The sequence below is a fragment of the Polyodon spathula genome, chromosome 4 (assembly GCF_017654505.1).
Source record: "Polyodon spathula isolate WHYD16114869_AA chromosome 4, ASM1765450v1, whole genome shotgun sequence".
Taxonomy (NCBI): Eukaryota; Metazoa; Chordata; class Actinopteri; order Acipenseriformes; family Polyodontidae; genus Polyodon; species Polyodon spathula.
Genome location: NC_054537.1, coordinates 48,551,586 through 48,569,937, shown reverse-complemented (window position 1 = coordinate 48,569,937; position 18,352 = coordinate 48,551,586). Strand labels below are relative to the sequence as shown.

General features: G+C 41.2%; 1 protein-coding gene across 1 annotated transcript in view; it reads left to right on the top strand.

The window, feature by feature from the left end:
* dnah5l (dynein, axonemal, heavy chain 5 like) overlaps positions 1-18,352 on the top strand; it is a 300,816-nt gene that overhangs the window by 210,659 nt on the left and 71,805 nt on the right. The window contains exon 61 of the mRNA XM_041248036.1: positions 17,211-17,429. Within this exon, the coding sequence (XP_041103970.1) occupies positions 17,211-17,429 (219 nt within the window). The remainder of the gene's footprint in view (positions 1-17,210; positions 17,430-18,352) is intronic.

Here is an 18,352-nt window from a genome sequence, read left to right as displayed (position 1 = left end):
ATTTACTTTTCATTGTAAATCTAAATAAATGCTAGTTACTGTCCCACTGTAGCAGTTATAGATTGACTGATTTAGTACTCTTAGCATTGCAAAGCCATCCAGTCTACCAGAATCAAAAGAGATTGATCATTTTCAATGAAGATCCATTCCCTTTCATATCTTGGCTACTGAATATAACATTTAATTCAAAATAATGTGTATACTGGAGAGGAGTCCTCCGTGATATAGAGATATTTCTATTATAAGTATAACTCTGAATGGTGCTCTGACTCACAACATGTCCTTCCATGTGACCAGCACATCTGCACTGCTGTGTTTTCAGTTCATTGTTGACTGTTGACTGTTCATTTCAATATCATTTTTTATAAACACTTCAGAAAACCAGGAAACAATGGTATACAGCACCAAAATGTTAAACTTATAACTACATAGGACATCAAAAGCGATAAAGTGAAAGCAACATTTTAAATAAGTATATTTGTTATATGTTCGTGGAATTGTATTGCAGAATGATATGTTATGAGTGTGTGATGATGTCGCACAGTCGTCCCCCAGACATTAATCCACCCCTTCTAGAATGTTGCTAGCCAATCAGAGCAGTCCCACAAACCACGCAGTTGCATAAAATAAATTAGCCAATTAAAATGCCAGATTTCAGTACATTCCACTTGTAATAAATCAGCATGTCAGCCTATTGAATTGAATTGAATGGAATGGCAAGAGCAGGACCCAGACTGCAAACCATTCAGCTGAAAGACAAATCTTACCATTCAACTGAAGATCAAGCTCTGCAGATGAGAGAAAAGTATGGCTTATGCTGATATCAGTATAATTACTCATTGGCTGCTAGTAGGAAATCTATTACACAGTACATCGTTTTTTGCTGTATGTGTTGTCTCATGTAAGGTAGACTACCAACTGACAAAAATTCTCAAGACATGGAAATAACTATTTAAAATACTCATATAATTATTTTTATATAGTGCCTTTCATAGTGAACCACCATCACAAAGCACTTGAGAGGTAGACTAACTGTATATTATGTGCAGTCACTTACAATAAGACATTGATTTAACATCTCATCAGCAGGATGGAGCACAAGGAGGTTAATTGACTTGGTCAGGGTCACACAGTGAGTCAGTCAGTGGCAGAGGTAGGATTTGAACCAGTGACCTTTTGGTTACAAGCCCTAAACTTTAACCACTGGATCACACTGCCTCCTATGTTATGTTATATCAATGTTATTTTAAATTAAAACATTTATGAACAGTTTCACACAATGTGATAGAACCGTGTCCCCACCAAAGTGCTCACAAAAGCCCACTCATGCTATAAGAGACTGGGTCAATTGTACAATTGCTTATACATTTAAGCAATTCCTTGGAGTGTGTGCAGATGAGTTGGGGTCCCCTTGATAACGCAAACCCAATTAACCCCTGTTTCAAGTTCTGTGTTTTAGAATGCACATCTATTACATGTCTATTGCTTTGCCTTCTATTTTTTAATTTTTTTTTTATTTATTGTTCCTACATAAGATTCATAATTTATTTTTACTGATTCTTAAATTTCCCAAGGGAGGTTATTTACTAGTGTTTTATGTTGTAGTGTATAAAACCTTATTAGTTCAAGTCATGGCAGGCCTGAAGATTATAACAATGTATCTGATCTGACAGATGGATTTATCATGACCAGAAAATCACATTTGAAGTATTAGGGAGGATAAATGTACAGTTTCCAAAGTAATAACCCATCTATTGGCTTAAATTCTATTTTAAGGACTAAATATGTTGCCTAAAATAAATGATGGTAAATTGTTTCCTGTTGAATAATGTGAAAGCTGTGTTTTGTACTGAAAGGTAATTGTTCTATTTAAAAAAAAATTCCAGTGCATCTATGCGTGCGCTTCAGTGTGTCTTTCAGGTCCTGGACATGTATGCTGGACCGTGTTTACTGCACCCAGTGGGACAATTGCCGTATATACCATATTCCTTCCTATTTAAGACACGCTTTATTAAACATTTTGTGCTTCTCAAAAATATCCTGCATCTTAAATACGAGTACAGTATAGTGATACATGTATTAGAATTGCCAACAAAAGTGACTGTCCGAGTACACAAACAGCAACGTGACTGACTGCTGAGAAAAGACAACAAAGGCGTCTGTCCGAATAAACTAGCAGCAACATGACACTGCTGAGAAAAAAACAAACCAAGCTTCCTAAGGAATTCCAAAAGAAATGTTTACAATTTCAGCATTTCAGACCCCTGTATTTTTCGACATGCCAGGCAATATCAGTGCTATTGTGGTTGTTCAGTGCTATATGTTGCCTGATGCCGTGGAGTATTGTGTCGTGCTTGCTGTTGCCAGGATAAGTGAGTGGTGGATGTGTACGACAGAGATGCCATCTTAATTATTATACAGTGCACAGCACAATAAACAAGCTCTGTGGTTGATCTATAGCAACAATGTTTCATGTCAGTTGTGTATGATACAACAGCGTAAGTGAGGTTGTATCTTTGTAAATGCATATTTATTTGATGTTTTTTTCCTCAAATTGATGGTGGTAAATTTGGGCTGCATCTTAAATTCATGAGCGTCTTAAATTCAAAGAAATACAGTACCTAAATATATGTGCACTTCAAATTTGAGTTACCATATATACTCAAATATACGCACATTTTATAACATTTACTGATCTGCTGTTCTGTATATGGCTGTCTGCACCATGCTTGGGTTTCACCCATGTGTTTTATGCAAGAGCAACACTCCAGTGGAGGATAAGCATGATAAGTACGTAACACACAAAAGAGGCTTTGAGAGACCGCGATTTTCCTGGCCACGTCCTCTATGGACATAGACCAGGTTCTTAGCAAAATGAATAAACTGTGTACGGTCAACAGTAATACCCTCTAGTCAAAAGAGGGAATGTCTATATTCAGTTTCTGGTGGCTAGGACACCTGCAGGGCTGCAGCTGCCCTCTGACATGGAGGGGGCATTGGAAGAGACATGGCATCAGATTCCGCGTCCTGTGATGGGGAGGGGGGGGGCAAACACTGGGCTTCCAAGTTCTCAGAGGCAAGGCCCCACTGCTGCAATCTACACCTGAGGCCACCCGGCAAACGCCACTGCTGTCTCCCAAGCGATTGGCAGCCTTTATGTGGCGCACAATGCAGAGAAGTTGGACCTTACCCACTTCCCACCTGTTGAGTCTTCCATTGCCTCGCTGGTTCAGATACCCAATCTGGCATGGCTTTCTCATGACGTTTTTTGCCCTAACAAGCAATGTTGCATCATAAAAGTGCTGCTTAAGAAAGGCTATGAGGCTTCTGGTAGCTTACCAGTCTATGTTGCTGCAGTGATTGTAAGAGCACAATCAACCCTCATCCAAGTGATTGGACGAGCTTGCGCCTGGTAATGACCATCTGCTCCAGCTGTCATAGTACAGCAGGCAAGCTTTGGGCAGGAACATCACAGCACTGGTGGCTGCCCAGAGGCAACTCTGATTCTCTCAGCATTATGTCCCTAATGGGCCAAAGCATCTTTCATTGATGCACCAGTAACAGCAGGGCACACTTTTGGACCTGCTGTGGATGAGATGCTGCAGTATTCTCACCAGACATGGGCGTCCTCTAAGGAGCTCAACTAATAAGCTTCTAGCGACACACTGTTGGCCTAGGCACCCACAGACCCTGAAACCTGCACATTCTGCAACTGCTTCCACAAAGAAAACTGCATCAAATAGTTTCCTGGCCCCTCAACATGTGGAGCATGGCAAGAAGCGCCATCCTTGGTCCAAACAGAGAAAAAGGGCCCCGCCCCTGGTGAACCAAGAGCATTCATGAATCCACAAGATGCTGTCTTAGTGTCTCAGGAGGTGTCAGCCCTCTCATAAAAACAGACCATCGCCATTGTACACCCTCTCACAAGAGGGAGGGTTTTTACTTCATTTGCTGACAATGCAAAAGCTGTTTCAGACAGTGAGGCCAAGTGAAGGGTTCACCATTGTGGACCTCAAGGATGCCTATTTCCACATCCCCATAAAACCCGACCACAGCAATTGCGGTTCTCTTTCCAGTCACCCACACAGACAGTGTTACACACGAAGCTGGACACCTTCCAAGACATCCATTTATCTGGGTGTGTATTTCAACTCCAGGCCAAGAGTCCAGAGACTAACCTCCTGCTTGGTCCAAGGCTCTGCTTTATACCTTCCCACCGCTGGCATTGCTCCTGGTAGCCCCGGATTGGCCCAGGAGAGCCTGGTTCTCAACACTGGTCAGCTCCTAGATGACCAGCCTTGTGAATTGCCTAATTGTCATGACCTGCTCAGCCAGTCCCGGGTGACCCTGTGGCTTCCCGACTCAGCGAGCCTGTAGTTTGGCCCCTGAGCAGCTGCAGCTAAGGTTCTCTCAGATGAGGTTATTGCAACCCTCTAGAACGCAACTTCTATGCATTTCCTGTACGGGTTTAAATGGGGAGTTTTCCAAACTTGGTTTCTGTCTCATGGACTGGACCTCATTTGCCCATTTGCAGCCATACTGCATGTTATGCAAGACATTTTTTAACAAGGGGAAATCTCCCTGGTAGCTATTAAAATAGAATGTCTCCCCAGGAGCTCATTTCATGGTAGTATAGTTTTTGAAGGGAGCTCAAAGGTTGCTTCCTCCTAGGAAGGACCTTGTCCCTCACTGGATGTTAAATGTGTTGCTTAATGCGCTTATGAAACCACCATTTGAGCCCCTGCATTCAGCAAAGCTGAAATATGTATTTTAAGGTAATTTATTTTACAGCGGTTTTCTCACTAGCAAGCACTTCCATGAAGTGAGTCAGTGAAATGCAACCATTTCCCATTGCTTGTCTTTTCCATGGAGACCAGGACTAAGGTCACACTCTGTACTAACCCTGCTTTCCTCCATAAAATCATCTCTGCTTTTCATGTCAACCAGTCAGTGGAGTTGGAGACTAAATCCACCACCTTTCCAATCTGACAGGGAGAGGAAGCTTCACATGCTCTGCCCATTTAGGGCATTAGTGTACTTTATTGACCTGACTTTGGTGTCAAACAGAGAAGATGCTAATTTGCTATGGGTCTAAGTTCCATGGACAAGCCCTGTGTAGAGCGGCTGTCGAAGTGGATTGCGGACACTGTCTGTATGCCCATGAGCTAGCCAACCTGCCCCCACCAGAGAAGGTCATTGGTCATTTCACAAGAGGCCTTGCAACCTCTTGGGCATTATGTCGATGACATATGCAATGCTGCAGTATGGGCGACCGCCAATACATTCACAAGGGTCTATAGACTGAATGAATTTGGTCCCAAAATAAGGGTTTTGGTGATCTGAGTGCTAAGGGCAGCCACTCAGTCTACCCTTTGACATACTGTCACAAAGACGGCTGCAGTGGGTGACGTCAGACCAGAAACAGGAACAAGGAAATAAACAACAAAGCGGTGGAGTTTGGTGAAGCTGAGCGATTGGTTTCGCTCAGCGTTTAATAACGAAACAGACAGAAAATAAAAGGTTGTAAAGACAAAACACACAGGACACGGCACTTTAGCCAAAATAAAATGATGAAACAAACAAACTAACACTTAAACAAACAGTGGACTAACAGACAAACAAACACGTTGAGTCAAAACAATTATTTACTTTCGTTTTTACTTTCTCCTTTCCACACCCGTTCTCCACTCACCGAACACACAACCCCAAGTGAGTGAAAACATGTTGCTTTTATGCAGCTGTACCGAGACTCGATTGCTAATCAATCATTCAATTGGAGTCGCGGTACAACTGCACGAGAATTAATAAAGTGCAATTCCCCGTCCTCACATATTATTACATTTTACCTGCACGTGAAGTGCTGTGCAATCCTCGTGCCCAAATACAAATATACATTTCAAACAACTTGTGTTCCACAGACCTATTTAGATCCTGTGTACCAATGACTATACACAACATTAACACGCAACATATAACACTGAAATACACACAGGGGCGGGCAACATTGCCACATATGCCCCCACCTTGTGGGTAGCACACATGGCCTCAATGGCCACCTCCCCCCTTAAAATCCCAAAAGTCTTGTTCAAAGTCCCGGGCCAAGAACTCTTGTCTTTAAGGGGTTCATGGGCAGCAATGTTGCCAGTAGCCAGGATGCTACTGGCCATGCTGTCAGCAGAGGGGCGAGTCTCTCCTCCCGTTGTACCCCTGGCAGCAGAAATACTGCCAATGGCGAGGCTGTCAGCAGGCGTGCTGACAGTCCCAGACCGACTCCTTCAGCCGGGGCAATTCCAGCAACAGAAAGGCTGCTGAGGAAGGTAATCTCCTGACCTCTCCCCCTTGGTTCATAGCCTGCAGTTGACGGTGACTCCAGGCGAAGCAGGACCGGCAGCCTCAGGTGATGCGGAGCAGCAGACAGCCACAGGCAATGCGGAGCGGCCTTCAACCCCAGGTGATGCAGAGCGGCTGGCAACCCGAGGCGATGCGGAATGGCTGGCAACCCCAGGCAAAGCCAGGCAGGCATCCTTGGGCGAAAACGTAAAGGGAGTCAGGACAAGCTGGGGTGTTGGTTTTTGCCCTCTTCTTGGCCACTGCGGCCAGCGGTTCTTCCCCTATGCAAGAGCTGCTGAGGGCCGCCAGCATCTAGTCCTGGTCCTTCTGGTGTAGGGAGAGGCAGCTCCAGCTCCTCTCCTCGTGATGGTGGGAGAAGTGATACCAGCAGGCATTCACCCTCTTCTGGTGGAAAGGGACCCAGCAGGCATTCACCCTCTGCTGGTGGACAGGGACCCAGCAGGCATTCACCCTCTGCTGGTGGACGGGGACCCAGCAGGCATACACCCTCTGCTGGTGGACGGGGACCCAGCAGGCATTCACCCTCTGCTGCTGCTCTGCTCCTGGCGGTGGAGGTGGCGGAGGCAGAGGCAGAGGCAGCTCCTGGCGGTGGAAGTAGTGGAGGTGGGAGCGGCGTGTAGTCTCCTGAGGTGGGAGCGGCGTGTAGTCTCCTGGCGACGGAGGTGGGAGCGGCATGTAGTCTCCTGGCGACAGAGGTGGGAGCTGCGTGTAGTCTACCCTTGTTTCAGGGGACTGGTGTGGCTCTCTCTCACTTGCAGGGGACGGGTGCGGCTCTCCCTCTCTTGCAGGGGACTGGTGTGGCTCTCCCTCCCGGGGCGAAACCAGTAGGTACTCTTCTTCTGCTGGTGGTAGAGATTGAAACAGCAGGCATTTTTCCTCTGCTGGTGGAGGTGGAAACAGCAGGCCATCTTCTTTTGCTGGTGGAGGTCGAAACAGCAGGCATTCTTCCTCTGCTGGTGGAGGTGGATACAGCAGGCATTCTCCCTCTGCTGGTGGAGATGTGGGCTATGGATGGTCTGCCTTCCCCTTTGTGGGCTGTAGACGCCTGTGCGCTCCCACCTTCTGGGTTCTGGGTGCTCAGGCTCCTCCCACTCGTTCGGGCTCCTCATCCTCAGGCTCCTTCTCTGGGCAGTCCTCGTCATCACGCCCATAGGCCATGCACAGGGTGCACCTCCTTGGCTGCTTCTGCTTCCTCCTCACCTTTCCCCCTCTCTGCTTCCTTCTCCTCACCTTCCTGTCCAAAACACACAGGACCGGTTCCTCAAAGAGACAAACAAACCGGACTAACACTAAACAAAACACGGTAAGGGTGCCTGGACATAACTCCCCGCAGGCACCCCAGGCCACTCACACCGTTGGAGTGGTTCTCTAGACCATCGAGGAGCTCCTCCAGGAGGCCCTGGCACTGCCACCTCTCCAGGTCAGCCTTCGGAAGGGTAAAGGTCTAATAATCCTTCTCACTTACATTATTTCCAGGCGCCCCAACCTTCACACAGATTCCTCGCACCCAAAAAACACACAAAAAAAAAAAAAAAGAAGGAGAAAAAAAAACAAACAAGTGTTCCAAAAACAAAAAACTGCGGTTCCTTCAATGACAACTCCTCACCTGCGTTCCCATTGGAATCAGCACTACCATTCTCCTCACCTTCTGTCCAGGGGCCGGGGGTTCTTGAACACACCTGACACCACTGTCACAAAGACCTGTAGTGGGTGACCAGACCAGAAACAGGAACTAAACAACAGAGCTGGAGTTTGGTGAAGCTGAGTGATTGGTTTCCTCACCTTTAATAATGTCCAGGGCCGACACAGATTCCTCTTCACAAAACACACAGGACACGGTACTTTAGCCAAAATAAAGAGATGAAACAAAACCGACTAACACTTAAACAAACAGTGGACTAACAGACAAACAAACACGATGAGTCAAAACAATTATTTACTTTCGTTTTTACTTTCTCCTCTCTTCACCCGTTCTCCACTCACCGAACACACTCGAGTGAGTGAAAACATGCTGCTTTTATGCAGCTGTACCGAGACTCGATTGCTAATCAATCATTCAATTGGAGTCGCGGTACAACTGCACGTGAATTAATAAAGTGCAATTCCCCATGCTCACATATTATTACATTTTACCTGAACGTGAAGTTCTGTGCAATCCTTGTGCCTAAATACAAATATACATTTTAAACAACTCGTGTTCCACAGACCCATTTATATGCCGTGTACCAATGACTATACACCAATATTAACACGCAACATATAACACTGAAATACACACAGGGGCGGGCAACATTGCCACACATACATATACCAAAATGTGGGTTTACCTTATACTTTTTCTCTAGTTACTATACACTAAGATTCCCTAAACCATGGATTTTTATATCAGAGTGCTAAGAGCAGCTATTCATTCTTTACAGAATGGCACACAGAGATTCAGTTTCTCCCCACACTCTTTTAGGTTTGTGGACCATAGGTCATGAGTCCTCAAAACCTGGGTTTTAGGACCAGAGTGATAAGGGCAGCATCCCAGTCTAGCCCTTTTAGCACATCTGCCAGTGCTGCAAGTCCTGCACTTGCGACAGCTTGGCTAAAGATCCAAATCGGTAATGGATAGCATTTCTATTTCAGGGAACCAGGGTTATATAATTAGGGCTTCTGATTTTTGGTTTCAACCGTTAAAAACCAATAAAACACTCCTGATACAAAAACAAAAACAAAAATTGAAATCAGTGTATAGCCAATAAATACTGGAAAACAGCGGGAAAACACTTGAAATTATTATTCAATTCACATTGACTTCACCCTTTTCTCAGTAAAAATTAAAAACCTTTCACAAAAAAAAAACTATTTACATAACTGGACAATAGCTCAAATTAAGCACCAAAAAGTGAAATTAATAAAAATGGAAAAAAAGAAGCCCTGTATGTAACCTAATGGTTTTAGGAATGTAATGAGCCTCATACCGTTATTTGTTAACAAGGTGATTTCTGTTTTAGATTTGTTCAGTACCCCCTCTCTATATCTATGGGTATTGTAAGAGTATTCTATAAACAAACATACTGCAATGTTAAAAATGTATTTGTTGAGAAAAAAAAAAAAAAAAATTAAAAAGCACAAAAAACTACTGCAAAAACTACAAGAAATCATTCATATATGAACGATGATGTATTGGGTTAACGTTTTTTAAACAAGCATTGGTTGCTTACTAAATGACTGATATCTCCAAAGGCTCAACAATCAATCAGTGATTGTTTTATTTAGTTGTCTCCAATACAGCAAGTTTCAAAACAAAAGAAAAGTTAGATAGACGGAGAGCTAGACAAGTGAGTTTCAGGTTTACGGGTGATTCGGCAATCATAAGTTCAAAGCTTACCAGAAATCAAACTAAATTGTCAAAACTGTTCATAAACCTAAACAGAAAATAATAAAATATTAACTGTAGTGAAATCTTTATAGGAGAAACTTCAGGGATGACTCTCCAGTCCAAATGAATTTCATTAAACCCCAAGGTAATAGAAATACTTTTTTTATGCTGTGCTCCATTTCAGTATCTCAGGTTTCAATTACTGTATACCATAACTTCAAAGTGCAGGCATTGCCGGAGAGCACATTGAATTGCTTTACATAACTAATAATGCTTATCGACCCGAAAGAAAAGTATTTTTTCACATTGATTCTAGTAAAGAATTTGAAGTAGACAAGCTTGCACACCCATCAAACCGTGTAAAATCAAAACCATACATTATTCAATTATTTCTGATCCTAGTTCCTGAGGGTTGTGGCTACTACTGGTAATTTTACAGTTTTTAGGTAGGAGATCACAAAATTATACTTATATAACTATACTAATTTGAAAAAGTTTTTTTTTATATATTCAAACTAGGTAATCATAGGGTATACGTCACCATAGAGTGAAAACATTGTTTTCTTATTAATCTTCAGACCTTTAGAGTTTTATACTTGGTGGATATTTGCCCTGAAGCTCTAAAATCAAGTCCTGTCAAGTCAGACCTCAAAACAGTAGAATTAACACATTAGTCAAAGGGTTAATGTATTGTAAACAAAACATAACCTTCCTCTAATGCCCACTTTTAACATAGGTATGGTTTACATGCAGTTTAGAAGCGCCAAATCATCTCTCCATTATTGAAACATGTGATGCAGCACATACATCCCTCACACTATAGGAAATGCGCAGCCTAAACATGGTACGACTTAGGGTGGGTACATTGCACGTTAAACAAGTCGTGGAAACAAGTCTGAAAGCTTTAACATATGTGCACGAAACTTCAACAGTGAAGATCAAGCTTTTTACATAACCTCACGCAATTTTGTACTATAACTAAAACCGTGCCAAGCAAGTCTTTTTAACAACATAACCCTGGCAAGATTCTTTGACCAAACAGAAAAAAATAAGCAATGCAACGGATTTAAATTTTTTTTTATTTTTTTTTTTATATGACATCTTTTATTCAACATTTGAAATTATTGCCATTTGCAGGTGACTCGTAAAATTATAGTGCTTTATAGTTTAGTAGTTTTATAAGCAAGGTTATAAAAAATACTGACTACTACAAAGTAAAAAATGCAGCCCTTTGCAATAATTAATTAATTAATTAAATAACAGCGCCTTTTGCAACGCAAAGAAAGATATTTTTTCATCTTTTACACTTTTGTTTTTCATGTTTGGTTAACGGATAGCTGATTGCTTTAAGCTTTGACTTCTGTGTTCCTTAGCAATTAGATGCAATTCGCTGTATACTATCAGGGGTACCTACCAAGAACAAAAAAGTCACCTTTGTACCCCAAAATGTATTAAATTGGCATAGCTGGGAGTTTGTACCAGTGGTCTACTATATTATTGCTGTAGGCTACCGACAACACAAGGCTTGAGCGACCGTGAATAGAGTTGGTGTATAATCTCTTAAACCTAATTCATAGAGCAAGATTTTTTTCAGGAGAATGAAAACATACATTTGTTCAAAAAGACATGGGGACTTAACATTAGCTTGCTGCAAGAATTAAGTTCCAGAAAGTTCCTGAAATGCCCGGGTAGCATCTACTGAGGAATTTGTTACTCTCGTATGAACTATGGGTATACTGGATCCCCAATAAAAAAAATTCTACTGGCGATTCTACTACACCGTACGACATGAGTACTTTCAATAAATACTGTACATACTTTAATGCTACGTATGGGGTATGCATTAACTACAGTCTTACATTTTAACTGTAATATTACTTTGAACAACAACTTTATTTATAATTGTTCCAGATGTAGACACTGGTTTTTCCTTATCTTCCACCTGAAAAAATCCGGCAAGGTCTTTTTCACAGCCATTTAGTCCTGCCTTAATAATATTAATAATATTATAGGCCAGGAAGTTGCTACTCTTGTTGTAGTTGCTATTGCGTTCACCGAGTCTACTCCCACTACTAGGCAGTTTCTTTAAAGTTGTTTTCTGTTTTCTCTTGTGCTCTCCCTTTCCAACTCGACAGACATGCTTCCTAAAAATCTAAAAACCAAAAAACTGATACTGCACTTTGCTATAGCACTATAAAGCACCCCGACTCTATCCAAAAACAAACTATTATAGCTATTATATAGATTTACCTTCTAAAAATGTTGACAGGTAGATGAATTTGTAGGTTAGGTTCAGGGGGGCTGTGGGAGGGCGGTGGGTAATTCACTGACACGGGAGACAGAACAGATGTACTTGGAACACCACACTGGTGCCCAGTTTTATTTTCACTTTTTACCCGCAGAGGGCACTGTTGTCCGTGGACTGCCTATCAACGATGATAGGCAGCACCATGGGAATACCAAAGCTGGTAATTAAATTAACTGCGAGCGCACTCGCAGTTGCTCAAAATAAGAATGAAAACAGAAGGCGAAAAGAACAAGGAAAAATAAAACAGTAATAAAACTACAAATAAAAGGTGCTGCACTCGGCAGCGTTATCCCGGTCGCCGCTACCCGCACGACCCGGATCACCGTCCTACTCTATCGGCTCCCTGCCTCCTCTAAACAATACTTCGGGGGTCTGCCCAAGGGTTCCCCGCTGTCACTCTCTGGCTTGTTGGTTGCTGTCTTTCTCCCAGCTGGTTTCTTGGTCCTCGACCAGCGCTTCCGCACATACAGCGTGTCAAAAAGGGCAGACATGAGGAAACAGTAGAGCATTATCTTATAGGGCTAATAATCTCCCCAAGACCTGCCTCCCAGCCATTCAGAGAGAGGGAAAGTCCACACACCCACTTTCCCACCTCCCCATGTCACTGCCATGACTCACAGGCGGTTGTTGGACGACTGCTGCCCTCTTCCTGCAACACTGTGAACACGCCAGCAGAGTCAGCACAGCTCTCCCCCTGCTACAGGGACTAAGACGAAGGAATCCAGTTTATTGCAATTTATATGGTCCATTTTGTAGCTACTGCTTGCAGTATATTCACCAATGGCCATTAAGATGCCGGGAACTAACGAAGTACAAGAAGCTTTATAACATGCAAACTCAAGCTGTGCAACAAAATTGCTTTGCGTATTCCTTACACATTGCATTTAAATAACATACGTAAGTTGTATTTTTTCAATGTATGAAACACCCAGTACATAGTTTATCTGGAGAGCTGTGTACATGTATAATAGGTATATGAATATGCGTGTGTGAATGAATATGTGTGTTTTATTTGTTATTAGTTACAAAACCACTGCCAAAAATGCATTTCCTTTTAATATATTTGGGGATGAAACTCCACATAACTGGTACAGCACCAACTTTCTGAGTGAAGACAGCAGTCCATCTGAAAAAAATAAATAAAATAAGTGCACCAGCAAGAGTAGATACATAAAAGTAGACGAGGAACAGCTAAATGGAATAGAATAAAACAAAGATTGAAAAAAAAAAACTACAGCATGGGCTGGTTAATGTACTTAAAGAAAAAAATATGGACATTCATTTTATGGAAAAAAGTCCAAAAAATATAAACAACAAGGGAATATTATGCCAGGGCAAGAAGCTCAACTGAGGACCAGTATTTAGTCTGCAGTTTTATAATGCTGGGCTGAACTAAATACATATTTTAACAGTAGAAGTTTTAACAGGAAAACTCTTATACTGGTAGCCATATTATAAGCGGTATAAACCACTTCGGGCCGTGCAAAAGTTTTAAGCAAGTGTAAAAAATGCTGTATATATATATATATATATATATATATATGTGTGTGTGTGTGTGTGTGTGTGTGTGTGTGTGTGTACAGTACCTCACAAAAGTATTCAGACCCTTCCTATGGTGTCCCATTTTGTGAAATTACAAAATGATGCATACACTTTTTTTTTTTTTTTCAAACTTAATATTTTATTCAAAACCTGAATGCTCAAACTGAAGGCTTCTAAGGGTAAGATAAGTTACAGTAAATGTTAGCAAAAACTAAAGAAAAAAAACTGAAATATGTTGATTGCATAAGTATTCAGACCCGATAGATTCAACTCGATATTTGGTGGAAGCACCTTTGGCAGCAATTATAGCTGCAATTCTTTTTGGGTAAGTCTCTACCAACTTTTGGTGCAATTTGTGCCCATTCTTCTTAGCAGATTATGGACAGAAGTTTTCAAGTCTTTCCACAAATTCTCAGTAGGATTCAAGTCATGACTTTGACTAGGCCACTCAAGGGCATTCACTTTCTTATTCTTAAGCCACTCCAGTGTAGCTTTGGCCTTGCGCTTTGGATCATTTGAAAGGTGAATTTTTGCCCCAGTTTTAAGTCTTTAGCAGACTGAAACAGGTTTTCTTCTAGTACTTGCCTGTACTTTGCTCCATCCATTTTTCCGTCAATTCTAAAGCATCCCAATAGCATAATGCTGCCACCATCATGCTTGACTGTAGGGATGGTATTGACAGGGAGATGTGCTGTGTTGGGTGTGCACCAAACGTAATGCTTGGCATTTAGACCAAAAAAATTCAATTTGGTCTTGTCTGACCACAACAGCTTTTGCCACATTTTTGCAGGATCACTCGGGTTCTTTGTTGCAAACTCCATGTAGGCTTCGAGGTGGCTTATTTTTAGTAATGGCTTCCTTCTTGCCACCCTGCCATACAGGCTACTTTTGTGAAGTGTTCTGGATATTGTTGACTGATGCACATTTTCTCCCATCTCAGCCACTGAATTCTAGCTCTTTCAAAGTTGTCGTTGGCCTCACAGTGGCATCCCTCACCAGTTTCCTTCTTGCCCGGCTGCTCAGTTTGGAGGGACGGCCTGATCTAGGCACTGTCTGGGTGGTACAATGCCCTTTCCATTTCTTGATGATTGAGTAGACTGTGCTCACAGGGATATTCAGACTTTGATATTTTTTGTACCCTTCTCCTGATCTGTGCTTTTCAAAGACTTTATCCCTGACTTGCTTTGAAAACTCCTTGGTCTTCATGGTTGAGTCTTTCACAGAGACAGGTATTTTTATTCTGAAGTAATAATAATAATAATAATAATAATAATAATAATAATAATAATAATAATAATAATAATAATAATAATAATAATAATAATAAAATAAGTGCACCAGCAAGAACAGACACAACAGTTGATGAGGAACAGTTAAATGAAATAAAAGAAAATGAAGATTTAAAAATAAAACACACTATAGCATGGGCTGGTTAGTGTACTTAAAGGAAAAAAAAAATCATTCATTTTATGGAAATAAATAAAAAAAAATCTCAACAACATAAGGGAATTTTATGCTAGTGCAAGAAGTTAAACTAAGGACTAGTATTCAGTCTCCAGTTTTATAATGCTGAGCTGGACTAAACATGTATTTTAACAGTATAAGTTTTAACGTCTCTGCTGACAGCGAGTTTAAAACCAGCAGTACTGTATTCATGTCAGTCAGGAAAACTCTTAGAAAAGCAGGTAACGACAAGCCCAGACATGACCCACCGAATTACCGGCCTGGATTTTAAACATCTGTGGGAAACTGGAGTACTGGCTCCTGACATCGCGGTCGGATTGGTGCGTAAAGTCTGGTTCGATCGTCAACTTAATCAGGCATGACTTCGACGCGAGGGTGTCTGACAAATAACAAAAACAGATTTTGAGATCCAAAAGAATGAAAACGTACTAGAAAAATGTGTAAACTTTATAGTAAATGCTTGCACATAACGAGTTAACAAACTCACTTCAAGATCCGGCTTCAGTCTCTATCAGCTGCTCTCCTTCCTTAGTGTAATTTGAAACTCCGCCCATTATCCAGTTTGTGCTCAGCCCTCTAGTTTCTAGTGAGATGGCACTTTCGATGCAGAAATTTACAATAAACGAACATGTGCAATTTATTTTTAATAAGCGAACAATGAATTAAATTAAATAAAAGTTGGGACTATATTACCCTGCGGATATATACACAGTAAAAGTTTCTGGTTTTGTGTTAATTTTAATGTTTTTCAATTATTTGTTATATTTTTCTTCCCACAAATGACAGATAGCCATGTTATAAGCGGTATAAACCACTTTGGGCAGTGCAGTTCAGATAATATATACCACTTCTGGGGTGGTTATATCACTGGAACCCAGGCGTGGTATGTATCATGGAAAGCACATGGCTCGTCGTGATTTGTACCTGTTTGTACATATGTACAGTGCCTGTAGAAAGTCTACACTCCTTTTCAAAATGTTCACATTTAGTTGCCTTACAGGCTGGAATTAAAATGCATTATTTTTTTTTTCTCTTATCTACACATCCTACCCCACAACTTCCAAGTAAAAAAAAAATATATTCTTGAAATTTGTAGAGAATTAATAAAAAATAAAAACTGAAATAGCTTGGTTGGATAAGTGCCCACTCCCCCTTGCAATAGCAATCCTAAATTAGCTCAGTTGTAACCTTCAAAATCACACACTAAGTTAAGTGGCCTCCACCTGTGTTAAATTGTAGTGATTCACATGATTTCAGGATAAATTCAGCAGTTCCTGTCGGTTCCCTCGGCTGGGTAATGCATTTCAAAGCAAAGACTCAACCATGAGCACCAAGGTGCATTCAAAAGAACTCCAGGACAAAGTTGTTGAAAGGCACAGATCAGGGGATGGGTATAAAAAATATAAAAGGCCTTGGAGCATGGTCAAGATGATTATTAAGAAGTGGAAGACGTATGGCACCACCAAGGCACTGTGTGTGTGTGTGTGTGTGTGTGTGTGTGTGTGTGTGTGTATATATATATATATATATAATATATATATATAGTAAAAAATATTTTGCGTTTATATATAAACAATTTATTACGTACCTGTCACATTTCACGAGACTACCTTACAACAAAAATAAACAAAAAACCCATAGATGATCTGTGTAACGATATATGTGGGTTTTTGTTTTGTTTCCTTCCTTTTTTTTTTATAACTTTTTTTTTTTTTTTTTTCAGCCCAAATTAGGCAGGCTGCAATTCAACACAACCTAAAGACTTCTTGTAATTCCAGTTTTGGAAAGCTGCACAATGTCTGTAGTCATGCAAGGCCAAATTCAAATGCAGACAAAAACATTTAAATATAACCTGTCATATCAGAGTATGAATTAAGTCATTTGCATTTGGAAGGATAATTTCTCTCCCTAAAAGAAAACTACATTTAAACCAAAATTACAAAAAGGTGCTACCAAAATAGCATGACAAAAAGGTTGGACTTATTTTTTATTTTTGCATGTAAACCACAGCAGTGTTGATTCAGTGTAAAGATGTGTACAGTAACTTAACCAGGATAACATCAATAGTTCCTATTGATGCTACTGTGCAAAGTACATATCACTGAACCCTGTGGTCAAAACATGATATCAAATGTTGCTTTAAAATGATTTACAATATTTCTTTGATTAAACTTTTAGGCAAATCTAGCCCTGCAAGAAGCCCGTCTCATAGTTGCTCAGACGGAGCTGAACAACGCGCAGCAGCAGCTTGATGAGAAGCAGCGGGAGCTTGATGAGGTGCAGGCCATGTACGACACGGCCATGCGAGAGAAGCAAACCTTGCTGGATGACGCCGAGGCCTGCCGCAGAAAGATGAACAATGCCACTGCCCTCATTGAGGGTCTAGGGGGAGAGAAAGTAAGCAGGAAGATGAACAATGCCACTGCCCTCATTGAGGGTCTAGGGGGAGAGAAGGTAAACAGGAAGATGAACAATGCCACTGCCCTCATTGAGGGTCTAGGGGGAGAGAAGGTAAGCAGGAAGATGAACAATGCCACTGCCCTCATCGAGGGTTTAGGGGGAGAGAAGGTAAGCAGATAGATGAACAGTGACACTGCCCTTATCGAGGGTCAAGGGGGAGAGAAGTTAAGCAGGAAGATGAACAATGCCACTGCCCTCATTAAGGTTCTAGGGAGAGAGAAGTTAAGTAGCTTCTAACTTGATAAACAGTGAATGTCTTCTTAAACAAAAAATGAAGAGAGGTACTTTAGGTCAGGTGAACATAACAGTGAACTAATATACTGTTTTGTAATGCATCTAACTCATCAGTTTAAAATTGCAACATTATAAATATTTAAAGAGTACATTTAAAAAAAAAATAGTATAGAATGCCCTTAGATCTTATAAATCCACCTGACAAATGGAGATTGGGCTGGCCATGACAGGGTCTTGATCTGGTGGTCCTCCATCCACACCTTGATTGACCTGGCTGTGTGGCATGGAGCATTGTCCTGCTGGAAAAACCAATCCTCAGAGTTGGGGAACATTGTCAGAGCAGAAGGAAGCAAGTTTTCTTCCAGGACAACCTTGTACTTGTACTAAGGGTTAACTCTTCCTAAGTTAAAACATTAGTATTGTGTTGTTTAAAAATGAATATGAACTTATTTTCTTTGCATTATTCGAGGTCTGACAACACTGCATCTTTTTTGTTATTTTGACCAGTTGTCATTTTCTGCAAATAAATGCTCTAAATGACACTATTTTTATTTGGAATTTGGGAGAAATGTTGTCAGTAGTTTATAGAATAAAACAAAAATGTTCATTTTACCCAAACACATACC